Below are 26,392 nucleotides of genomic sequence, written 5' to 3' on the forward strand. Positions count from 1 at the left end.
ATACTGATGATACCTGATGGTAATAGCGATATTGTTTTGTTTTAAGCGTTCCCCAAACCATAGCACTCTCTTAAACATTCGGAATAAATGCCTAAACTGTTAACCTTTAGAGTTGTTTTACGGTTTAAACACTGTAACCACACCAAAAATAGACATTCATCCATAATACGTTGAATTTCAAAGGGAAACTATGAGATCTTGTTGCTCACACACACCAAGGACACTCTTTCTCTCTCTCGCTCTATATCACACACACACACACACACAACAGTGTTGCTGTTGGTGCTGAATCAGGACCTGACCCAGAGTGGTTTATTATCACTATGTGGGTTAGTTTTTATATTCCTGTTTTTTATATTCCTTTCCATCATACTCCTCCATCTCTCCTTCCCTTTTTTCCCTCCTCCCCTCCCTCTGCCACTACCCTCCCTTCCCTCACCTTCCATCGCTCTCTCCTCTCAGCTCTCCCACAATTGTCTTCCCTGTCTCCTTCATTTCTCCTCGCCCTCTCTCTGTCTCTCCCGCCATCCTTTCATTCTGACAGGCTGTGGTTTGTTGTTGTCTTTTCTCTCCTGCCTCTAGCGTTACTATGGCACCCTGCTGAGATGGAGGGAACAAGAGAGAGATGGATGGAGGGAGAAAGAGAGAGAAGGAGAGAGAGAGGGATGGAGGGACTGACAGACGGAGGGAGAGGGAGAGAGAGAAAGATAGATATATGGAGAGAGGGGGGGTGGGGGGGTCATACAGCGAGTTTTCTATCCACCATCCCAGGCCGTGTGTGTGTGTGTGTGTGTGTGTGTGTGTGTGTGTGTGTGTGTGTGTGTGTGTGTGTGTGTGTGTGTGTGTGTGTGTGTGTGTGTGTGTGTGTGTGTGTGTGTGTGTGTGTGTGTGGAGGGGGGGGAAGTGTTCTGTTAAGCAAAGGGCTAGATATTGATCAGTCTGTCAAAGGGTGCTGTGTACTGATGCTCCCTTACACCGTAGCAGGCAGTTACCGATTAGTACCACACACACACACACACACACAGGGAAAGGAGAGGAGAGAGAACTGAAGAGTTGTCAAAATAAGCCGAGAAGAGCAGTAGATAATCAAGAGAAAACGATTGAAAAATAAATAGAATAGAAGAGTAGTCAAAGGAAGAGGAGAGGAGAACAAAACAAGATATTGAGGCTAGGACGTTTAAATAACAGTGTGTCTGTCGAGCCCCAGTCATAACAATGTGGTCGAGTTTGGAAGCCAATTCCGGCTTACGCTATTGGGCGTGGGGGTGGCAGCCGGGCTATGCTATTGGCTAGATGTGATGCAAGGTGGGTGTGTCAGCTTCTAATTGATTGGTCAACCAAACGTCTGTCTGAGGGTTCCGAACCAGACGGAGTGGTTACTGAGGGAGGGAGGGAGGGAGGGAGGGAGGGAGGGAGGGAGGGGGAGGGAGGGAGGGAGGGAGGGAGGGAGGGAGGGAGGGAGGGAGGGAGGGAGGGAGGGAGGGAGGGAGGGAGGGAGGGAGGGAGGGAGGGAGAGAGAGAGAGAGAGAGAGAGAGAGAGAGAGAGAGAGAGAGAGAGAACATTAGACTCTAGCCTGAACCATTATACTTAATGTTAGACTATAATTGTAAAGGGAGGTTCAGGATGGCAGCTTTATTAATTTATACTAAGATAATAGATTTAGCTTGTTTTAACCCAGAGGGTTTTCAAACTGGGGTCTGCAGATACCCACTTATTTTTCACAACAATAAATATTGGTTTTATTATCCCCAGTTTGGTCACATCTTCCTGTCGTTCCCATCCACCCCCAATGTCAATCATATATTTGCATCAGTATGCAACTAGCCTTTGCATTGGCCTCGCCCTTTATACACCAGTGGTAGTCAGAGCCGTATTACTGAGGGGCACGCGGGGCACGAGCCCTGGTGCCCGACCTCCAGGGGGGGGGCCCCCCCAACCTCATTATTTATATTTTTCCCCGGCGCCAGGTGCGGAGGCCCCCACAACCCAAACTTAGGCCCCGAAAGGCTAGAGCCCGGCTCTGCTCAGATAGCACATGACCACAGCATAAACCATGGCAAGATGTGTAGAATAGCGGGATGTTTGCTTGAAAACTGCTACTTTTTCTCTCAGCCGCATGGCAAAGTGGAGAACAGGAGCATCATCGGTCATCACTGTGCGGCTTGTGAGCTGCATGTGGCTCTCAGGAACTTACTTGGCTGCTCACAAAAATATTTTAAAAATTTTTTTTAGGGGTATCCTCGCCCAGGGGCTCATAATATTTAGGGGTTCTTGACATTAAAAAGTTTGAAAACCCCTAGTCTGAACTTCTGGCTTGATCCATTGAAGTTGAAGAAGGTTGTCCTGTCCATCTTCTGCTGTTTTAAAGCCTGTCATTGTTTACTGTCTGATAGATCAAGTTATGTAAAGTGATTTCTGTCCAGTAATACTTGTGTGTGTGTGTGTGTGTGTGTGTGTGTGTGTGTGTGTGTGTGTGTGTGTGTGTGTGTGTGTGTGTGTGTGTGTGTGTGTGTGTGTGTGTGTGTCTACCATGTGTCAATTTAATCGCACCCTGTCCCGCTTTCACCGTCTATTCCCCCATAATCCACCTCAATTTAATAACCACTGTGTGTGTGTCTGTGTCTTTGTGTGTGTGTGTGTGTGTGTGTGTGTGTGTGTGTGTGTGTGTGTGTGTGTGTGTGTGTGTGTGTGTGTGTGTGTGTGTGCGTGTGTGTGTGTGTGTGTGTGTGTGTGTGTGTGTGTGTGCATCCATATGAGCAGCCAGTGTCTGGCTGTAAACAACATTACATAATTAGAAGCCAGAACATAAACATATTGTTTGTTCTTTGGCATGGTTGACATTAACCTAATTCAACTAGGATTACCATGAAGAGAGAGGGAGAGAGAGGGGGGAGGAAGATGGCAGAGAGAGGGAGAGAGAGTGAGAGGGGAAGGAGAGGGGAGGAAGATGAGAGGGAGGCAGGGAGGGAGAGAGAGAGAGGGGAAGGAGAGGGGAGGAAGATGGCAGGGAGGGAGAGAGAGGGGGAAGGAGAGGGGAGGAAGATGGCAGAGAGAGGGAGGCAGGGAGGGAGAGAGAGAGGGGAAGGAGAGGGGAGGAAGATGGCAGGGAGGGAGGCAGGGAGGGAGAGAGGGGGAAGGAGAGGGGAGGAAGATGGCAGAGGAGGGAGGAGAGAGGGGAGAGAGATGGTAAGGAGAGGGAGGCAGGGATGGAGGGAGAGAGAGAGAGGGGAGGAAGATGGCAGAGAGAGAGGGAGGGAGAGAGAGAGTGGGGAAGGAGAGGGGAGGAAGATGGCAGGGAGGGAGAGAGAGAGGGGAAGGAGAGGGTTAGGAAGATGGCAGAGAGAGAGGAAGATGGCAGGGAGAGAGAGAGCCGGGAAGGAGAGGGTAGGAAGATGGCAGAGAGAGAGAGAGGGAGGGAATGAAGGAAGGGAGGGGGGAGAGGGCAGTTTCGCAGGTACACACACACACACACTGGAACTCCTGGGCTCATAGACTTGAAATAGCAGCTTGAGTTGACACAGTTTAGCAATCTCTGAAAGAGCAGTAATAGCGTTATGTTCTGTAAGAGCCAGCCTTGTGCGTGCGTGCATGTGTGTGTGTACTACAGTTGGAGCATCAGGCTGATTCCCTCTGACAGCAGGCTGCCTGGAAGCTCTCCAGATCAGAGAGGGAGAGAGGGAGAGAGGGAGAGAGGGGGAGAGAGAGAGAGAGAGAGAGAGAGAGAGAGAGCGAAACAGACAAGGTGGGGAGATGGAGGGACCGAGAGGAGAACGAGAGAGAGAAAGAAAGGAGGAGGCCGGAAGAGCAATGGAAAAATGGAGAAGAGAGGTGAGTTTGTGAAAGAATGGTCGCTGGAGAGAACGGGGGGGGGGGGTGTAGAGAATGATTGGGTATGGGGTGAGATGACAGAGAGCGAGAGGGGTGGAGAAAGAGGGGACAGAGAGAGAGGAGAGGATAAAGGGAGGTGTATAAATAATGTAGAGGTCTATAATGACTGGGGGAAAGGCTCTTGTGAGCCGCAGACAACAGGGACAGGCCGATCACTGCTGTTCACACACACACATACACACACACACATACACACAGAAACACTACACACACACACACACATACACTGTTCACACTTTCTCTTTCTGTAATGACTGTTGTCTAAATTGAGAATGAATAATTAATTGTTTTTAGCCCTTCCTCTAATAGCTTCACACTGGAACAACAGGGACTGAGTGCCTACACACACATAACACACACATAACACACACATAACACACACAAACATACCCACAGAGCAGGGCGACATACGCATACATAAACACACACATAACACACACATAACACACACATAAACACACACACATAACACACACATAACACACACAAATATACCCACAGAGCAGGGCGACATACACACAGCGCTACACTGTCCTAGTCAAACCTTAGTGTCTTTGTGTGTGTGTTTGCGTCGAGTGTGTCGTTGCAGAGCAGACAATCTCTGCCTTTTGGTGTTTTGTGAATAGTACAGTATAATTGCATCAGATTTCATGTGGATTTATTTCCTTTCCCTCGTCGTTTTCTCTCTTTCTCTCCCGCTCTCCCTCTCTCTCTCTCTCTCTCTCTCTCTCTCTCTCTCTCTCCCTCTCTCTCCACTCTCTCTCCCGCTCTCGTTCTAAACAACAAAGGAAGAGATTTCTTCTCTTTGAAACAGCAGCTGTTCACTATCTCACTATGAAAGAGAGAGGTGGCGAAAAAGGACAGAAAAAAAACAAACAGCCTTCTCCTCTCTCTCTCTCTCTCTCTCTCTCTCTCTCTCTCTCTCTCTCTCTCTCTCTCTCTCTCTCTCTCTCTCTCTCTCTCTCTCTCTCTCTCTGCTTTGTGTTATGTTAATGTATAATAGTAATGTTTTATTGTCACATACACCTGATAGGTGCAGTGAAATGTGTTGTTTTACAGGGTCAGCCATAGTAGTACGGTGCCCCTGGAGCACATCAGGGCTAAGTTCCTTGCTCAACAGATTTTCACCTTGTCGGCTCAGGTATTCAAACCAGCAACCTTTCGGTTCTCGGCCCAACGCTTTAACCGCTTGGCTACCTTCCGCCCAACGTGACACTAGTTGAAATAACTGTGTGTAGTTGTTTGTATTTTTCTGCCTCTATTTCTTTCAGTCAGGTAGAAAAGACCAAACAACTCCACGTACTATCTCCATGCCTTGCTTTGCAGAAATTGTGTGTGTGTGTAGGGGTGCACAGTGTACGCAGACTATGCTTACGGTATAGACATACACGTGTGCGTTAATGTTTTGCTTAATGTTTAATTAAAAGCATTTCGGCAAGAAACCAAAAGGTCTCTGGTTTGAATCACCGAGCAGAATGGGTGAACATTCTGCCGTTGTGTCTTTGAGCAAGGCACTCCTGTAAGTCGCTCTGGATAACAGCATCTGCTAGTTGACTAAAATATAAAGTGTGTGTGTTTGCGTAAGCGTGTGTGTGTGTGTGTGTGTGTGTGTTAGTTCAGGACTTGCTGTCTTTGTCAGAGCAGACCTTGCCCTGAGGAAGGAGAGAGAGGGATGGAAGGGGTGGGGTGGGAATCACAGATGGTAGGAGATGTCTATCTTTCGGGGGGGGGCTACTTCAAACACATTAACCCTTGCCCCTGTGTGTGCGTGTGTGCGTGTGTGTGTGTGCGTGTGTGTGTGTGTGTGTGTCTGTCATTTGTATCCAGGGAGAAAGAGTCAGGGGCAGAAAGGGAAAGAAGGGAGGGAGGGAGAGTCATTGGAAAGAGATAGATGAGAGAGAGGTGGAACAGAGTGTCTCTGTGTGTTTAAAGAGTATGTCCTGCATATATATTTCTCTGTGAGTGTGTTTATTCGTCTGCATTTGGTAGCAAACACAGAACGAAAGGAAGTAGGAGGGGAGAGGAGTAGAGACTGCCAGGAACAGTGTGTGTGTGTGTGTGTGTGTGTGTGTGTGTGTGTGTGTGTGTGTGTGTGTGTGTGTGTGTGTGTGTGTGTGTGTGTGTGTGTGTGTGTGTGTGTGTGTGTGTGTGTGTGTGTGTGTGTGTGTGTGTGTGTGTCAGAGAGCGGCGGTGTTTCAAACAGTCCCAGGATAGTTTACTGCTTCAAAGCACCGGAGCTGGAGAGAGAGGAGAAGAAGGAGAGAAGAGAGGGAGGCCTATTCCTCTCCCTCACTCTTTTTTTTCTCTCCCTCGTTTTCAAAGAAGAGGAGAGGGAGAGTTACCCAAATCTGTCTAATTTGAAGTTCCCCCGTTCCCTTTCTCCAACCAAGCCTGACTGGCTTTCCCCCCTCCTTTTCTCCCGCTCCCCATCTCTCTCTTTCTCCCTTCTCTCTCGCTTCTCTCCCTCTCCCTGCCAGCCCTTATGCCAGTCCAGTGCCAGGGCGTCTGGCCAACTCATTGGTGTGTGTGTGTGTGTGTGTGTGTGTGTGTGTGTGTGTGTGTGTGTGTGTGTGTGTGTGTGTGTGTGTGTGTGTGTGTGTGTGTGTGTGTGTGTGTGTGTGTGTGGGGGCATGTCTGTGTTTACCCATGTTACCTTATGCTAGTCTGTAACTGCTGGTACAGTATTCCACGGTCGTAACGATCCTGCCAGTTCCTCTGTGTCTCCCAGTCACACACACTCTGTGCCAGCATATACACACACACTGTGCCAGTCTACCCAGTAACAGTTAACCATTCTGCCAATCTACCCAACCTCACACACAAGCAGGAAGGCAAACACACACACACACACACATATATACAGACATATACACACAGAGACATATACAGAGAGAGGGAAAATAACTGGAAAGAAAAAGAGAGAGAGAGGGATCGGGAGGTGGTAGTTCCTGTCATGTCTGCTGTGTGGAAGTAGGTCAGGCGTCACATTCATTAACATCCCCCTCACACACACACACACACACACACACACACACACACATGCTCCAATCAGACACGTGCACAACCATGCACACACATAAAGCAGGCAAGTACACACAGACATACACACTCTGGGGCAGACTGCTGATGAAAAACACCACACACGCGCCCGCGTGCTCGCACACACACTATATTCCCCAGTCCTGCGTGTCTCACACACACAAAGACACACACTCACCATACCATGTTACATCCCACTGCTCCACATCAAGCCCCTTTGCTGGACAAACATCAGGCAGGCAGCTCCCTGTAGCGCTGGAGCTACCGTTAGCATTAGCTACGAGGAACCATTGTTTGATTCACTGTCATTTCATTATCTGATTTAAAGATGCACACATTTACAGCCATGTCACATCTGCCTCTACTACTAAATTGCAAAGTATACACTTCCTTAGCCTCCAACACAAGATGAAAATACTATATTCCACATACCTGTATTGTGCACACTACTGTACACTTGAACATCTGGAAGGGTTAACATCCGGTACGGGCCTCCCGGGTGGCGCAGTGGTCTAATTCACTGCATCGCAGTGCTCGCTGTGACCGAGAACATCTGCATCTGGCTCAAAACAGAGCAGCACGCCTTGCCCTTAACTGCACATACACAACTAACATCACCAACATGCCAGTCCTTCCTGGTTGAGGGTTGACGAGATGCAGTATTTACTTCTTCTCTTCAAGTTTTTAATGAGGAATAGTACTCCAGATTGTCTGCATAATGAAATGACATTCAGCGCAGGCACACGTACATACCCCACAAGACAGGCCACCAAGGGTCTCTTCACAGTCCCCAAGTCCAAAACGAATTCACGGCAACACACAGTTTTGTGCAGGACCATGATCGCATAGAACTCCCTTCCATCTCCAATTACTCAAGCAAACAGCAGTATTGGACTGGTTGAACATCTGGAAGGGTTAACATTGGACTGGTTGAGAGAGGGGGTAAGGCGCAGATAATATTGGACTGGTTGAGAGAGGGGTAATAATCACTGGTTGAGAGAGTGGTAAGGAGAGGGCTATGATAATATTGGACTGGTTGAGAACAGAGGAGGTTGAGAGCCTATGATAATATTGGACTGGTTGAGAACTAACATCACCAACTATGATAATATTGGACTGGTTGAGGGGGGGTAAGGAGATGGCTATGATAATTTTTAATGGACTGGTTGAGAGGGGGTAAGGAGAGGGCTATAATAATATTGACTGGTTGAGAGCAGGGGCTATGATAATATTGGACTGGTTGAGAGGGGGGTAAGGAGAGGGCTATGATAATATTGGACTGGTTGAGAGAGGGGGTAAGGAGAGGGCTATGATAATATTGGACTGGTTGAGAGAGGGGGTAAGGAGAGGGCTATGATAATATTGGACTGGTTGACACACAGTTTTATTGGACTGGTTGAGGACCTATGATAATATTGGACTGGTTGATCTCCAATAATACTGGTTGAAGCAAACAGCTATGATAATATTGGACTGGTTGAGAGAGGGGGTAAGGAGAGGGCTAGGATAATATTGGACTGGTTGAGAGAGGGGGTAAGGAGAGGGCTATGATAATATTGGACTGGTTGAGAGAGGGGGTAGGATAATATTGGACTGGTTGAGGAGGGGGTAAGGAGAGGGCTATGATAATATTGGACTGGTTGAGAGAGGGGGTAAGGAGAGGGCTAGGATAATATTGGACTGGTTGAGAGAGGGGGTAAGGAGAGGGCTATGATAATATTGGACTGGTTGAGAGAGGGGGTAAGGAGAGGGCTATGATAATATTGGACTGGTTGAGAGAGGGGGTAAGGAGAGGGCTATGATAATATTGGACTGGTTGAGAGAGGGGGTAAGGAGAGGGCTATGATAATATTGGGCTGGTTGATGATAATATGATAATATTGGACTGGTTGAGAGAGGGGTGAGGAGAGGGCTATGATAATATTGGACTGGTTGAGAGAGGGGGTAAGGAGAGGGCTATGATAATATTGGACTGGTTGAGAGGGGGTAAGGAGAGGGCTATGGGACTGGTTGAGAGAGGGGGTAAGGAGAGGGCTATGATAATATTGGACTGGTTGAGAGAGGGGTGAGGACTGGTTGAGAGGACTATGATAATATTGGACTGGTTGAGAGAGGGGGTAAGGAGAGGACTATGATAATATTGGACTGGTTGAGAGAGGGGGTAAGGAGAGGACTATGATAATATTGGACTGGTTGAGAGAGGGGATAATATTGGACTAAGGAGAGGGCTATGATAATATTGGACTGGTTGAGAGAGGGGGTAAGGAGAGGGCTATGATAATATTGGACTGGTTGAGAGAGGGGTAAGGAGAGGGCTATGATAATATTGGACTGGTTGAGAGATGATAATATTGGGGTTGAGAGAGGGGGTAAGGAGAGGGCTATGATAATATTGGACTGGTTGAGAGAGGGGGTAAGGAGAGGGCTATGATAATATTGGACTGGTTGAGAGAGGGGGTAAGGAGAGGGCTATGATAATATTGGGTTGGTTGTTTTTGTTTTATTGTTTGTAGTATCAGGGGCTCAAGGTAGTATAATAATAGGGGAATCATAAGAAATAAATCAAAATATATTTTATATTTGAGATCCTTCAAAGTTAAAAGTCAATTAGTGGAATTTCTTTCCTTCTTAATTCATTTGAGCCAATCAGTTGTTTTGTGACAAAGTATGGGTGGTATACAGAAGATAGCCCTATTTGGTAAAAGACCGAGACCATATTATGGCTAGAACTAACTCAAATATTTTATTTATTTATTTCACCTTTATTTAACTAGGCAAGTCAGTTTAGAACAAATTCTTATTTACAATGACGGCCTACCAAAAGGCAAAAAGACCTCCTGCGGGGACTAGGGCTGGGATTAAAAATAAAATAAAAAAAACATATAAATATAGGACAAAACACACATCATGACAAGAGAGACAACACATAAACAAAGATCCTAAGACAACAACATAGCAAGGCAGCAACACATGACAACACAGCATGGTAGCAACACAACATGACAACAACATGGTAGGACATGAAGGTCAGTCATTCTGGAAAATTGCAAGAACTTTGATAGTTTCTTCAAGTGCAGTCGCAAAAACCATCAAGCGCTATGATGAAACTGGCTCTCATGAGGACCGCCACAGGAATGGAAGACCCAGAGGTACCTCTGCTGCAGAGGATAAGTACATTAGAGTTACCACCAAATTGCATCCCAAATAAATGCTTCACGTAGTTCAAGTAACAAACACATCTCAACATCAACTGTTCAGAGGAATCTGCGTGAATCAGGCCTTCGTGGTCAAATTGTTTCAAAGAAACCACTACTAAGGGACAACAATAATAAGAAGAGACTTGCTTGGGCCAAGAAACATGAGCAATGGACATTAGAAGGTGGAAATCTGTCCTTGGGTCTGATTTTGAGTCCAAATTTGAGATTTTTGGTTCCAACCGCCGTGTCTTTGTGAGACGCAGAGTAGTTGAATGGATGATCTCCACATTGTGTGCTTCCCACCGTGAAGCATGGAGGAGGAGGTGTGATGGTGCTTTGCTGGTGACACGATCAGTGATTTATTTAGAATTCAAGGCACACTTAACCAGCATGGCTACAACAGCATTCTGCAGCGATTCACCATCCCATCTGGGACTATCATTTGTTTTTCAACAGGACAATGATTCAACACACCTCCAGGCTGTGTAAGGGCTATTTGACCAATAAGGTGAGTGATGGAGTGCTGCATCAGATGACCTGGCCTCCACAATCACCCAACCTCAACCCAATTGAGATTTGGGTTTGGGATGTGTTGGACCGCAGAGTGAAGGAAAAGCAGTCAACAAGTGCACAGCATATGTGAGAACTCCTTCAAGCCTGTTGGGAAAGCATTCCAGGTGAAGCTGGTTGAGAGAATCTTCAAGAGTGGGCAAAGCTGTCATCAAGGCAAAGGGTTGCTACTTTGAAGAATCTACCATCTAAAATATATTTTGATTTGTTTATAACAGTTTTATGGTTACTACATGATTCCATATGTGTTATTTCATAGTTTTGATGTCTTCACTATTATTCTACAATGTAGAAACCCTTGAATGAGTAGGTGTGTCCAAACTTTTGACTGGTACTGTATATCGTAGTCGTTTAAATGTGTGTGACTGTCCTTGTCTAACAGTGTGTCAGTGTTTTGTTACTTGTCATGTTTTGTGTTTTGTTGTGGACCCCAGGAAGAGTAGCTGCTGCATCTTCAAAAGATAATGGGGATTCAAATAAACAAACACTTAAACACTCCCTGGGTTGTTCCTAGTGTAATAGTGTGTACTTTCTAGTGCAGTGGTATGTATTGTGTACTTGCATACTTTTTAATCCAGGACTAGTCTTAACCTGTGTCCAGGAAACCAGCCCCTAAAATCGAAATATTTCCAAGTGCAGAATGTAGTGTAGACTTAACTAAAGTGCAGTAGTGTAGTGTAGACATAACTAAAGGGTGTTGGTGTAGACTGTAGAGTGTTACTGTGGAGATAAAAGTCTCAACAGCGTTAGCAGCCATCAAACTCTTTCTGTCTGCTTCAGTTCCCTTCTGACAGCTGGGTCGATTTCAGCTCCCTAAAACACCATGCAGTGTATGTGTGTGTCAGTGTCTCTACCCAGAGTATGTGGTGTGTGTATAGCACGTTGAGCATTAGCAGTCTACCCCAGTGTGTGTGTTTGTGTGTTTGTGCCTTCTGTGCCCCAGATCTAGTTGTTATGTGCTCCTAGCAAGGTCAGGCGGAGTTGCATGACAAAGCTAGTTCCCTGATTCACTGTCTGGTCACCTCCCAAATGGCACCCTGTGCCTGAGTTAGTGCACTACTTTCGTCAGGGCCCAAATGTGCCATTTGAGACACACACACTCTCTCTGTCTAACCCCCCAGTCACGGTGCAGACAAACACACACACACACACACACACACACATACATACACACGCACTCCCTCCCATCACTAGTTGTATTTTTCCCATGGTAATTTCACTTCCTGCCTGGTTTACTATAGAAGACCTTCCTGTTTGTGGACATGCTGTCCAAGGCTAGACACGCGTGTGTGTGTGTGTGTGTGTGTGTGTGTGTGTGTGTGTGTGTGTGTGTGTGTGTGTGTGTGTGTGTGTGTGTGTGTGTGTGTGTGTGTGTGTGTGTGTGTGTGTCAAAGGAGGCTGGTGACTTGAAAAACTGAGGAGGATTGGATACCCGCGGTATAGGCACGGAGACGACAAAGCGTGTTTCAAAAATCGTCAAAGAAAGATGATTTTAACCTACAACATTTCATAAATACACCTATAGTATAATAATATGGTGAATGGGAACGAGAGGGCTACTTACACAGTGCTGGTGAGGGATCACAGCCATGATTGAATGGGGGTATGAGCCATGATTTGAGGTGTTCAGAGGCTTGACTTCAGTGCAGAACAGGGGTTGACATACCCAAATCTAACTGCCTTGAGCTCAGGCCCTGAAGCAAGGATATGCATATTCTTGGTACCATTTGAAACACTTTGAAGATTGTGGAAATGTGAATTTAATGTAGGAGAATATAACACAATACATCTGGTAGTAGAATATATAAAAGAAAAAACCAACCGGTCTTTTTCTGCCACCATCTTTGAAATGCAAGAGAAGGGTCATAGTTGTAACCATTACTCTGGATGAAATTCTGATAGTGTCCACAAGATGGCATCAGTGTATGTGCAAAGTCAAATCTGTATACTTGGACTTGATTTAGCTTTCCAAGTATTAGTAGCCATATTATAAGTTCAACATAACTGAATATCCTTATAATTTTTGTCTAAAATGAAAAGGCATGCTGTCGTACAAGATATATGGCTTCTGGATACTCCCGTAAAGCCCAGCTCCTTGGCTATCTAGCTAGCTTTGTTTGACCCCGATTAGTGCTTATTTGACAAGGATACATTTGTTCAAGAGATGGCCGCCCGCGTCATCGGCGTGCCATGAAGGCGTCACTCTCTGACCAAATATGGTGTCCTATAGGATATACTACACCCCTAATGAAATAGTGAAGTATTGTTACCTTCTAGGATCTCTGTGGAATAGATACGAACGTGATTTGACTTGTTCAAAAAACGTTTAGGGTGAGATTTACAGTTTAGTGGAAATACAGAATCGATTGTGCATGCTATATGGACCTTTTTAGGATATGAAAAATGATTTTATCCAACAAAACAACACTTCATGTTACCTCTGGGACCCTTTGGATGATAAATCAGAGCAAGATTTCAGAATGTCAGTACACATTTCACCTTCAGAGGTGAATTTATCAAACCTATCGCGGTGAAAAGTGTTTTGTTGTTAGGAGCTCACCTCAAACAATAGCATGGCATTTTTCCGCAGTAATAGTTACTGCAAATTGGACAGTGCAGTTATATTAACAAGAATTTAAGCTTTCAGCCGATATAAGACACTTCAATGTACCGACATTTGTTGTTACTCTAAAATCTGCGATTTGCGGAATTAAGGCTAACTTCCGGGGACACTGGAGGGCGCACAATTCAAATAAATAACCATAAATATTATAGATTTTAAACATTTATGTACAGATGAGTGTCTTATATCGGCTGAAAGCTTAAATTATTGTTAATCTAACTGCATTGTCCGATTTACAGTAGCTATTACAACGAAAACATGCCATGCGATTGTTTGAGGACGGCTCCCCATATCAAAATATTTTTCTGCCAGCACAGGTTTCATACATTCACATATGACGATAAAATATTCACTTACTTTTTGAAAATCTTCCACCAATTTGAGTAATCCACTCATTCAACTATAGAGAAAGGAATCCGAAAATCTACCCCTAAACTTTGTTTCAACAAGTCAAAATACATTTCTATTTAGTTCTCAAATACCCTAAAATGTAATGAAACTATAATATTTATTTTGGAAAGAAGTATGTTCAATAGGAAACCGATTTTTAGCAGGTGCGTAATGTCTTCATGGCGTACGCAAACACGAATTACCAAGACTATGTCCCTCTACTAAAACGGTTATTTCTTATTCATTTTTGAGGTTACAAGCCTGAAACCTTGAACATTGACTGCTGACACCCTGTGGAAGCCATAAGAATTGCATACAGGGAGCTAATTTTCAATATGACCTTTCTCTATTTCTAAGAGGATGGTCTCTCTCAAAAAATAAAATCCAGTTGGTTTTTCTTTGGATTGTCTTCTACCATATCTATTGTGTTATTCTCCTACATTATTTTAACATTTCTACAAACTTCAGTGGTACCAATGGTTCCAATGGTACCAATGATATGCATATCCTGGCTTCAGGGCCTGAGCTACAGGCAGTTTACTTTGTGCACGTCATTCAGGCAGGAAGTGGAGAAGAAAGAGGCCAAGCCCTAAGATGTTTTAATCAGGGAACATTCCATTACAGGAAGGCTATCATAGGTCTGGGCAAGAAGTTTCTCCTTGAAGTTAAACTCCGACATCTCAGAATTCGTCTTGCCCACTTGACACATCAAAGTAACCCAAGAAACGTTCCTGAATAGAGCCCTGATCGTCCACATACAAAACGATAACTACCACCCGCTAGTGACAGCTGATGGTCTCTTCCATTTGCCATGCAAAAAAAAATGCCCTGCGTCAACCTCTATTTTAATGGATCATGCGATGGAAGCTATCAAGTCATTCTGCTTTGACATCCCAGAGGAGACAGTAGAAACGTCCATATGCTCGGGCAGTAAAGCACCGTAACGTGCAATTACTTCTGCACGCTCCTAGGAGTGCAGCAACAAGGACATTGACAATGGCTCATTGCGGGACGAAGCAATGTGCCCCCTAAAATCTAACTCTTACATGGTCAAATTGCAGTATCTGTGTTTCTTCTTCTTACCTATCTGATGTGGGCAATAAAAGGGGTTCTTCAACAAACAATAACCTACATAGTCGTTAGCGTTAGCTAGCCATTGTGGTGGAGAAAACTGCTCTCTGGTAGCTGGCTAGCTGGCAAGTAGCTACCTGCTACTGACATTAGCAGGGCAAATTGAAGTAAATGGCACTAACTTGACACAAAAATGAAGTTCTAAAACCAAGAAAACAATATATAGTCTACCTCCTCCGTCTACTGTAGTTTAAAGAAACTAGTTTGAATGGAATAATATCCTAAAAATGCTCAACTATCACTATTCACTATCTCAATCTATCCAAATATGTCACCAAACTCACCAAGCTTCTAAATCACACATGGTAGTACTAGGTTCATTCTCTGAGCCTTTGATTGGATGAACAACATGTCAGTTCATACGGCAAAAGCTTTGATTGGTTGGAGGACGTCCTTTGGGAAGTTGTCATAATTACCATGTACTGTAGGTCTATGGAATGGGTGGGGAGCACGAGCCTCCTAGGTTTTGTATTGAAGTCAATATAGCTGGATGAGGGTGGAAAATAGCTGTCCTCCTGCTACACCATGGTGCTACCCTAGAGGGTGCTGTTCAGACTACTATTGCAAAACAGTGTTTTAATCAGGTATTTGGTGACGTAAATATATTTAGTATCGTTTTATCTAATATGGATAACTACACTGGTGTGTGTGTGTGTGTGTGCGCGCGCGCGCGCACATCGGTGCGGCTGGCTTCCGGGTTAAGCGGACATTGTGTCAAGAAGCAGTGCGGCTTGGAGGGGTCGTGTTTGCCTCGTTAAAAATAAAGGTTTAATTTAAATACATTTTAAAAATCGGAGGACGATCGGCTCTCGACCTCCGCCTCTCTCTCGTCTGTACGGGAGTTGCAGCAATGGGTACAAGACTGTAACAACGACACAAACCAATTACACAGATCCTATACACAATAGATTCAGATTTCAAACGCTTCTCATGAACACACACACATACACTCAGCCACACACACGTCTCGTCCTCTTCTAGCCCCTGCCTCAGTTGGAGGTGTGTTGGTGTGTATACATTCCTGTTCCATACAGAGACTAGGCCTACTGTACTTTGATTTTAAAATTAGTGACATCTGAATGAGAAAGGGGAAACCTGCAGAAAGCAGAAATACTTGTTGTTCGGTTATGGAGTTCAGTACTGTGGTGAAAAACGACATGAGTAGTGGAGACAGAACAGTATGAACTGGGTGCTGAATAAACAATAAGAACATAAATATTCAACATAATCTCTCTGTTTGCTCCTGTTTAGAGCCCACACACACCATGCTCGTACACACACATACAGCAGCATCTATACCCAGACACACTGTGTGTGTGTGTGTGTGTGTGTGTGTGTGTGTGTGTGTGTGTGTGTGTGTGTGTGTGTGTGTGTGTGTGTGTGTGTGTGTGTGTGTGTGTGTGTGTGTGTGTGTGTGCGCGTGCGCGTGCGTGATATGCCCCACACTGTAATAATACAGTACATGTTATCCTAATCTGTTCAACACACATTTGAATGCCAAGTGGATTAAAACACTGCCTGTCACGGTATAGAGCTAGACGCTCGTCACACACACACACACATTCCCTTGCAGACAGCGGAGTGAGAGAGAGAGAGAGAGCGAGAAGGGGAGAGAGAGAAAGGTGTGTGTGTGGGTTATCCAGTGTTTCTCCTGCCTGTGGTGAGAAGGTAGCAAGGCATGTTGTCTGGAGAGAGAGAGAGAGTTTATGTTGGCTCAATGTCACTCACACAACACACTGCAATACTAGTAGGCTACAGTACAGTAGCCCAGTAAAAAGAAAAATCTAATCACTTTGGAACATTTTTCGGATGTAAGTGGTATATTTTCAGAACTCTATGTACACAACTCTAAACAGAAAACACTTGTCGTTCTTCGATCTTATGTTCAGAACCTTTGATTTATTGGGTTTTGACACGTTTTCCTGTGAAATACCATGAGAACATTTTGTTCAGTCACCAATACATCAGATATTGATAGGCCATGTAATCCAATAGCAAAAAATACACTGTACACATTTCAAAACAGTTCTTTCTGAAGTGCTGAATGGGTGTTTGACTATATAAAACATGCACCATTTAAAACATATATTCATTTGTATCCAGCCAGAAGTACACAGAAGAATTCTATGACACTGTCGAATTGAGGCCCAGGGGCGTTGGTGATAACCTGTAATGATAATATTACAATAGCCTCTACGCCTATTGGTGTTGAACACAAGCTAGATAGGCTTCTGGCAAATGCTTGGGCGTGACCATCCACGGATCTGTTGTCCCTTGTGTACTGCCTTTAGAGAAAGTGTCGCACGTACGCACACACACACACACACACACACACACACACACACACACACACACACAATGGGTTTGAATAGGGAGAGGGTGAAGCTTTGTTTGGTTTGGCCAAATGTCTGCGGAAAGGGAGGGAAGGTGACAACACTGGCCTGGAGTGATAGCGAGAGAGAGAGAGAGAGAGAGAGAGAGAGAGAGAGAGAGAGAGAGAAAACGGGGCAGAGAGGCAGAGCGAGAGAGAGGGTATGTATGATAGAGAGAAGAAAAGGACAGAGAGTGAGAGTGAGAGACTAAAAGCAACATTGAAATTCTCTCATTTGAACCAGCAGCAGCCTAGCTACCCCAGATAACAGATTCTGTTGCCACTGGCGACCCATGGTGCATTGCATTCCACTCCTGGATGGATCAGAGGATTACTAGCTGATGAGGAGAGAGAGTGTTGCTCTGCCATCTACTGGTTGTCGTTGGAAGTGTATGAGCCTCCCATAGAGGTTCAACTGGCTGGCTCGTTTTAGGGTGATATTGAACAAAACATGATTGATTGATTTCTTTCCAGCATTGGCCCGCCTCCGTATGTTCACACATCAGGGTATATTACCCCAAGTGACAATACGGTATTTCATTATTACAAGCAGATATCCGCTCTCTCTCTCTCTCTCTCTCTCTACCCCTTACCTGCATCCATCTTTCTCTTATTCTCCACTCCCTCTCTCTGTCTCCAGCTCTCTACACCCCTATTTGCTCTCTACCCGCTTTCTCTTTCTTACTTCCCTTCACCCCCCCCCCTCTCTCTCTCGATCTAGCCCTTTCTCTCTCTCTCTTTCTATCTAGCCCCCCCTCTCTCTCTCTCTCTCTCTCTATCTCTCTCTCTATCTAGCCCTCTATCTCTCTCTCGATCTAGCCCTTTCTCTCTCTCTCTTTCTATCTAGCCCCCCCTCTCTCTCTCTCTCTCTATCTAGCCCTCTATCTCTCTCTCTTTCTATCTAGCCCTTTCTCTCTCTCTCTTTCTATCTAGCCCCCTCTCTCTCTCTCTCTCTCTCTCTCTCTCTCTCTCTCTCTCTCTCTCTCTCTCTCTCTCTCTCTCTCTCTCTCTCTCTCTCTCTCTCTCTCTCTCGAGCCCCATCTCTCTCTTCTCTCTATCTAGCCCTCTCTCTCTCTCTCTCTCTCTCTCTCTCTCTCTCGAGCCCCTTCTCTCTCTTCTCTCTATCTAGCCCTCTCTCTGTCTTTCTCTCTCTGAGAGGTTATGTAGGTTGGATCAATAGCTATTACCAGCACTGCTGCTGACATGTCATTCATTTCCACTGCAAGAGAGGCCTGATACTCCCTCTAGGGGTAGACACACACACAGGTGCGCACACACACACACTACACCATGGTAGACAGGATTACTGCTGGTTAATTTTACACACATTATAGATTGGACTACTGCTGATACACAAGTACACACGTGTACTCGCATACACACACACAAAGAGAGAAATTCTATATGCAAATGCTTCCAGCTGCATGTGTAATCACTGTTGTAAAAGCAGCATGAATTGCATCTCTGTAGTGTAAGACACACACACACACACAAACACACACACACAAGCTCGCTCTCTCTCTCTCTCTCACACACACACACACACACACACACACACACACACACACACACACACACACACACACACACACAAGCTCTCTCACACACATACAAACACACACACACACAGCTCTCGGTGTATGCGTCTATGGTTTATATGTATTCATTACGCATACTGTTTTGGAGCTGATTTCCATGTTAGTGAGGAGGTGAACCTGCGGTGATAGTCATTTATTGACTGTCTGTAAGGGCGAGGAGGAGACAATAAAAGAGACGTGTAGGTCTGACATGGCCTTTAACACCTTCTAGCCACACACACACACACACACACACACACACACACACACACACACACCTGACCTGCCTACCAACACAATCAATGTCCATGGCCAAAGCTGTTACAAGATGGGTCCGGTAGCTCCGTTTGTTGACAGCCTGGCGCTAGCCTTTGTCGCTTGAGGTAAACGCTGTAAACAATGTATATGCTTTACACAGATGAGGAGCCCGAGAAAAGCTGAGAATACACAGAAAGAGGAGGAACGAGAGGGAGCCATAGGGAAAGCGAAGGAAGGAGAGAGCATAATGGCCCGACAGTATTTCAGTGAAGAGAAGAGAGGAGTGGAGGGAAGGAGAAGTGTGTCTATCTCTCTGTCCTTCTCTCCTTTTCCATTTAAGCCTTCCATCAACCCCAAGTGAGATGCATGGTGACGGGAAGAGCGTAGTGTGTGTGTGTGTGTGTGTGTGTGTGTGTGTGTGTGTGTGTGTGTGTGTGTGTGTGTGTGTGTGTGTGTGTGTGTGTGTGTGTGCGGCAGCGAAAGGCTATGCATCTTTGGAATGTGCTGGCTTTGTGATAACCGGGGGAGAAAGGGATGGGGGGGTTGGAGGGAGTGAGAGAAGGAGGGTTGGAGGGAGGGACGGGGGAACGACTGATTGGGGACTGTATAAATGGCCAACACAAACATATAGCTTTGGCAGGGAAACGACTAGTTTGGCTGTGCCATTTATCTCAGCACCCAGAATCAAATCTTGTGTGCGTTTCTGTCTTGATAGTCTTGCAGATCGATGACGGAAAACATTTTTCTGACCATTTTCCCTCCCTCCCTCTTTTCTCTCTCTCTCTCTCTCCCCCTCTCTCTCTCTCTCTCTCCAGGAGCAGACCCCAGGCATGGTCTCTCGCATCCAGGACCCCTCAGTCCCCCGTCCAGCCCAGACCACCACCAACTACAACCTGCTGCTGAAGAGCCAGCTCATGAGGAAACACCTTCAACAGGTAGTGACTGAGGGAGGGATGAGGGGAGAGAGACAGAGACAAACAGAAAGAGAGAGAGAGAGAGGGAAAGATTGGGTTTTTGAAGAATGTTCACTTTGCAGTGATCCATTGCAAGTTGTGGCCAGGGTCTCTGTGTAAGTAGCCTAGGCAAGCCATAGACTGTGCCGTTTGTGTTCTCCAGGAGCAGAAGAGGCAGATGGAGCAGATGAACGGACCACAGATGGCTGAGTGTCAGCAGGGGCCACCGTTTACAGGTACGGTCAAACAGTGGTGAAAAAAGTAATCTTGTTGTCATTAAGTAAAAGTAAAGATACCTTGAATAGAAAATGACTCAAGTAAAAATGAAAGTCACCCAGTAAAATACTACTTGAGTGAAAGTCAAAAAGTATTTGGTTTTAAAGTATGCTTAAGTATCATAAGTAAATGTAATTGCTAAAATATACTACCTATGTGTCAAAAATAAAAGTATAAATCATTTCAAATTCCTTCTGTTAAGCAAAAGGGGCTATCTTCTCAAAACTAAGTGTTGTGTGTTTAGTGAGTCCGCCAGATCAGAGGCAGTAGGGATGACCAGGGATGTTGTATAGATAAGTGTGTGAATTGGATCATTTTCCGGTCCTGCTAAGCATTCAGGACAGTACTTTTAGGTGTCGGGGAAAATGTATGGATTCCAGTAACAATCTTGGCTTTCAATACCACCAGAACACAGGCAGCGTTCCAACTCAAAATGAAATGAAATCAGAAGTATGGATGTTCTCAGCCTTACTCTCTTCTCCAACCCTGTCTCCCCTCTCTAGGTGGTGGTCGGCCTCTCCCCCCAGATTGTGGTGGTGGCGGAGGCTACCCCATGGGCGGTCCCCAGCTATCCCACGGAGGTCCCCTCCCTTCTGGGCCCGGCCGCCTCTCCCTTCCCCCTGGCCATCCAGGCCACCCCGGACCCCCAGGATCTCTCACCCAAGTGGGCCGCCCAATAGGGGGCTTCATGGGTGGGCCTCCAGGTTCCAAGCAGCCCCTCTACCAGCCTCCACAGGTAAGATAGACTTTGCGCATTGGCCCTGCATAGCAGAAACTTGTCTATCTCAAACAAGCCAGTAATTGTTGTGTTTTTTTTATGTGTGTTTCCCTTGCACTCTCCTGACTTTCCTTGCTGTTGTCTACAGGTGGGTGAGTTTGTTGGTGCCGGTGGTATGCCAATGAGACAACCACAGTTACCGCACGGCATGATGGGAATGGGCGGTCTGGCTGGTCCTCCAAGGCCAGGGATGCAGCAGCAGGTGTCCAGGACAGGGATGACAATAGGGGGGTCGGGGCCCGGTTCGGGGCCCGGGTCGGGGTTACCATCTGGTCACCCCCAGCACCCACAGCATCTACGCCAGGCTCTGCACCATGGTGGTGGAGGGGCGCCACTCCCACGAATGATGTTCACCGCCCAGCAAGCTCATCAACAACAACAGACTGCAATGTGGCCTCCGCAGCAACAGGGGGGGATAGTGAACGCCCTGCAGCAGTGCATGCCTTGCGGTGACTCACACATGGACCAGTCGGCCAATCACCAGCAGCCGCGTGGGCATGTTTTTCCTGGAGGAGGCGGGGCCTCAAACGGAAGTTGTGGTCAGAACCCTAACGCCCAGTTTACCCAGCAGGCATTGCGGTCGGGGATGCCCGGGGGCGGTGGCGGTGGCAACAATTTCGCCCCCCACCAAGGACCTCCGTCGTTACCCTCCAACCAGGGGGTCGGGGTGCCTTCCTTACCAAGCAGACTGATGCAGAAGCTGGGTGTCTCCGTGGCAGGGCAGCCTCTACCCTCCATGGTCCACCAGGGGCTCCAGGCCGGTATGCGACCCAGGGGACCCCTCTCTGCCCTGGCCGGGATGAAGCCCGGTCCTCTTGGTATGATCCACCCAGGCCACGGCATGGCCCCACCAAGCTACCCTGCCTCTGGGGCCGCCATCGCAAAACACCCGCATTCTCATCCACACCAACATCAACACCCCCATGGGCCTGGATATGGACCAGGACAGGGGAACCCCGGACACAAGCTACCCCCATATGAATACAGTCAGCAGGGGCAGAGCAATGGGGGGATGGGGGGTAGGCCGGGAGGAGGTGGAGGAGGAGGGGAGGTAGACTTTATTGACACTCTGGTGGGGTCCAATGAAGACTGGCTGAACAACCTGACTATGATAGACGAGTACCTGGAGCAGAACTCATAGGAGGGGGGTCAAAGGTGAGAGATTATAGTTCAGGGGTTAGGGATCAGTTTGTTGACCTCTCAGCTGTATAGAAGTGATGTGGTTCTGGGGTGTGACAGGGAAAGGGGTTATTACAGGCTTATGAAGGTTTATAACAAGGTGTGTACCTTTCTAGAAGCTTCTACCTGAGTGGACATTTTTGAATGAATGTGATTGGTTGTGTCGGAGTGATGCAACCCAAACTTCAAACTCCCACTATACCCAAAATGGTTCCACTCCCCCATAAGTCCACTGTCCGATATCATCGGTTGCCATTTTGGAAAGAGGGAATGGCCCTAAACGGAACACAGGGAACATATGGATCCTCATAAATCTGGGAAACAGAAGCTGAAGCTTAACTCCAAAGAGCTAGCAGCAGAGTAGTAACCTAGCGTAGCAGGAGTAAAAGAGCGAGATGCTCCACATTCTGGTCCTGACAAGAAAAACTCCACCGGCAGTACATTTTATCTTCTGCTGTTCGACCTATCCAGTAAATGTGGAGGAGGAGTGAAGATGGAGTGTCGCCTCGTTAACGTCCTAAAGCGGAAGTCACATCACAGGCGTATTTATCTGGTTTTAGTCGGTCCGCTGAGGGTGGCAGAGTAGTGGAGTCCAAACATTTTCATTGGCTGTTTCTGTGTCTGTTACTCGGACAGTGGGCTAATTAAGTTATTTGAAATCCTCTCCCCTGTAGGGATTTCTCCTAACAAAGGGATAGGTGTATAAAACACACTGTGATTGGATGAAATCAATGTCCTCCAGCATGCAATTGGTCCAATGTTTTTCAGTGCAATGTTGTGGTCTGTACTAAATTGAATTTTGTTTCAAAGTATTTTGGTGTGATTTGGAAGCACTGCGAAAAATAAAGATTCCAGATTAACCAATCCAATTAGCTCCTGCTCTCACATAATGTCTTTGAGCCAATAGAATATGAATATACAGGGAAAGACAGCCAATCTCTGATCAGTTTGGGGTAATATCTATCACTGATTGGCCAAAGGAACTACAGAGATGGTCTGCCATTGTTTCCATGGTAAATTGTCATCACTATTTTGATCGTGAACGGGGGAGTGTGGGGGCTTGTACATAGTAAACTATTTTGTAAAATATGTTTTTGGTAAACTGTATCATACACAAAAGAGAAGTACACATATTTATACTTCTTTTCTGCAGCTTAAGTCTACAGATTCCCTTTGTACATAAATTATCCCAAAATTATAAACAAACACACATAAATGCTGCAAAAAACATTGAAATTATAGCTCACAAAATAAAATCTGTTTTACACTAGAATAACCTTATTGTAATTTGTTTGAAATATGCAAGACAATACAATTAGTGTAGTTTTTCCCAGTAATACTGTGTATTACAATGTTATTAGATATTTGTTATGTTTTTGACATAACTCGAGTCCTGGTACCCCAATTGCCAAGGCTTCTTTTGAAAGTGGATTTTGAACATTCAAAATACACACACCATTGCAAGATACTGTTCCACACACACACACACACACACACACACACACACACACACACACACACACACACACACACACACACACACACACACACACACACCCTCTCTCACTCTGGCAGTGCCCATACCTGTGAGGTCAAAGTTCATCATCTTGGTCCTTCTACTGTACTGTAATATATTTGTTCACAGGCAATATATCCATAGACTTAGACATTGTCAACATTGCATAATCCAAAACAACAATATAACCTGTTTGATCTGTATTACCATATCACAAAGGTAAAGACCACAGCCTAACTTAAAGTGGAAGCCACTATCATAGAATCACCACACTCTATAAAGATGCATTAGTCTAGAGTCGCCTCTTCTCCTTGTCTCCTTTCCTTCATTCACACAGATTTGAAAGAAACGGACAGGTGGCAAATAGACTTCCGCCATACTGCTTTCACATATCGATGTCTATCCTTTCAGATTAATGCTGATAAAGGGGAGACTAGGAAAGGAAGCGTCTGTAAGTTATTAGGATGCACCCCCATTACAGTTTCCCCTACCTTTGGACCACACAGGCTGGTGGACAATGACTTAAAAAGCCATGAAAAGAGGTTAATCGACTATCTGTGATTTTATTTTTTTATTTTTTTTGTCTTGATATTTTTTTTGTGTTGATTTTAAAATAATAAACTGTATAAATGGGAGAGAAAAAAAATGTTGTCTGATGTTTTTATTCCACATGGGTCTTGCCCAGTCTCTTGTTCTGTTTTTCCTCTTGTTTTGTTTTTTTAGGCTTCCCTTCTTTTTCCTGCCCAAAGTATTGCCTAGTTTAAATTACCATGTCTAAACAACAGCCTTCCACTCCCTCTCCTTCTCCCTTTGTCTGACATGCATCACATTGACACCCATTCCACGTCCCATAATGTTAGTGAGTAGCAGCCTCAAGATGTCATTCTAATAAGAACGACACAAAGAACCCACAGAACATTCTGGATTCCACACACAGAACACATACAAAGCCTTCAGAAAGTATTCATACGCCTTGATTCCCCCCACCCAAAAAAAAAAAAAATTGTGTTACAACCGGAATTTAAAATGGATTAAATTGAGATTTTGTGTCGCCGATCTACATACTATACCCCATAATGTCAAAGTGGAATTGTGTTTTTTGAAGAGTTTACAAATTCATTAAAAAGGAAAAGCTGAAATGTCTTGAGTCAATAAGTGTTCAAACCTTTTGTTGTGGCAAGTCAAAATAAGTTCAGGAGTAAAAATGTGCTTAACAAATCACATAATAAGTTGCATGGACCAGTAATAGTGTTTAATAACATAATTTTTAAAACACTACCCATCTTTGTACCCCACACATACAATTATCTGTAAGGCCCCTCAGTCAAGCAGTGAATTTCAAGCACAGATTCAACCATAAAGACCAGGGAGGTTTTCCAATGGTTCGCAAAGAAAGGCACCTATTGGTAGATCCGTTTTTTAAAAGCATATTTTGAATATACACTACCGTTCAAAAGTTTGGGGTCACTTAGAAATGCCCTTCTTTTTGAAAGAAAAGCACATTTTATTGTCCATTAAAATAACATCAAATTGATCAGAAATACACTGTAGACATTGTTAATGTTGTAAATGACTATTGTAGCTGGAAACGGCTGATTTTTAATGGAATATCTACATTGGCGTACAGAGGCCCATTATCAGCAACCATCACTCCTGTGTTCCAATGGCACGTTGTGTTAGCTAATCCAAGTTTATCATTTTAAAAGGCTAATTGATCATTAGAAAACCCTTTTGCAATTATGTTAGCACAGATGAAAACTGTTGTTCTGATTAAAGAAGGGCCTCTGTACGCCTATGTAGATATTCCATTAGAAATCAGCCCTTTCCAGCTACAATAGTCATTTACAACATTAACCATGTCTACAGTCTATTTCTGATAAATTTCATGTTATTTTAATGGACAAAATGTTTAGCTTTTCTTTCAAAAACAAGGACATTTCTAAGTGACCCCAAACGTTTTCATGGTGGTGTGCCTTTGAGCATTGTGCAGTTATTAATTGCACTTTGGATGGTGTATGAATACACCCAGTCACTACAGATACACAGGTCCTTCCTAACGCAGTCGCTGGAGAGGAAGGAAACCACTCAGGAAATTCAACATGAGGCCAATAGTTATTTTATAACAGTTAGAGAGTTTAATGGCTGTGATAGGAGATAACTGAGGATGGCTCAACAACATTGCAGTTGCTCCACAATACTAACATAAATGACAGAGTGAAAAGAAGGAAGCCTGTACAGAATAAAAAATATTCCAAAACATGCATCCTGTTGCAACAAGGCACTAAAGTAATACTGCAAAAAATGTGGCAAAGAAATTAACTTTTTATCCTGAATAGAAAAAGAATACAAATCCAACACATCACTGAGTACCACTTTTCATATTTTCAAACATGGTGGTGGCTGCATCATATTATGGGTATGCTTGTCATCGTGTCATCGACAAGGACTAGGGAGTTTAAAAAACAAACAAAAAAAAAACGAAATAGAGCTAATGACAGACAACATCCTACAGGTGAACTTGGATCTCTCTGCTTTCCAACAGACACTGAGACAAATTCACCTTTCAGCAGGACAATTACCTAAAATTCAAGGCCAAATATAACCTGGAGTTGCAGTTTTGACTTACACGGGGTGTACAAACATTA

General features: G+C 45.0%; 1 protein-coding gene across 2 annotated transcripts in view; it reads left to right on the top strand.

Annotated features, from left to right (window-relative positions):
* LOC135516107 (trithorax group protein osa-like) overlaps positions 1-24,386 on the top strand; it is a 110,475-nt gene extending 86,089 nt beyond the window's left edge. For both annotated transcript variants that reach the window (XM_064940147.1, XM_064940148.1), the window contains exons 3-6: positions 19,861-19,980; positions 20,162-20,234; positions 20,778-21,010; positions 21,141-24,386. In XM_064940147.1, the coding sequence (XP_064796219.1) occupies positions 19,861-19,980; positions 20,162-20,234; positions 20,778-21,010; positions 21,141-22,193 (1,479 nt within the window). In that variant the 3' untranslated portion in view covers positions 22,194-24,386. The remainder of the gene's footprint in view (positions 1-19,860; positions 19,981-20,161; positions 20,235-20,777; positions 21,011-21,140) is intronic.
* The last annotated feature ends 2,006 nt before the right edge of the window (positions 24,387-26,392 follow it).

The sequence above is a fragment of the Oncorhynchus masou genome, chromosome 27 (assembly GCF_036934945.1).
Source record: "Oncorhynchus masou masou isolate Uvic2021 chromosome 27, UVic_Omas_1.1, whole genome shotgun sequence".
NCBI lineage: Eukaryota > Metazoa > Chordata > Actinopteri > Salmoniformes > Salmonidae > Oncorhynchus > Oncorhynchus masou.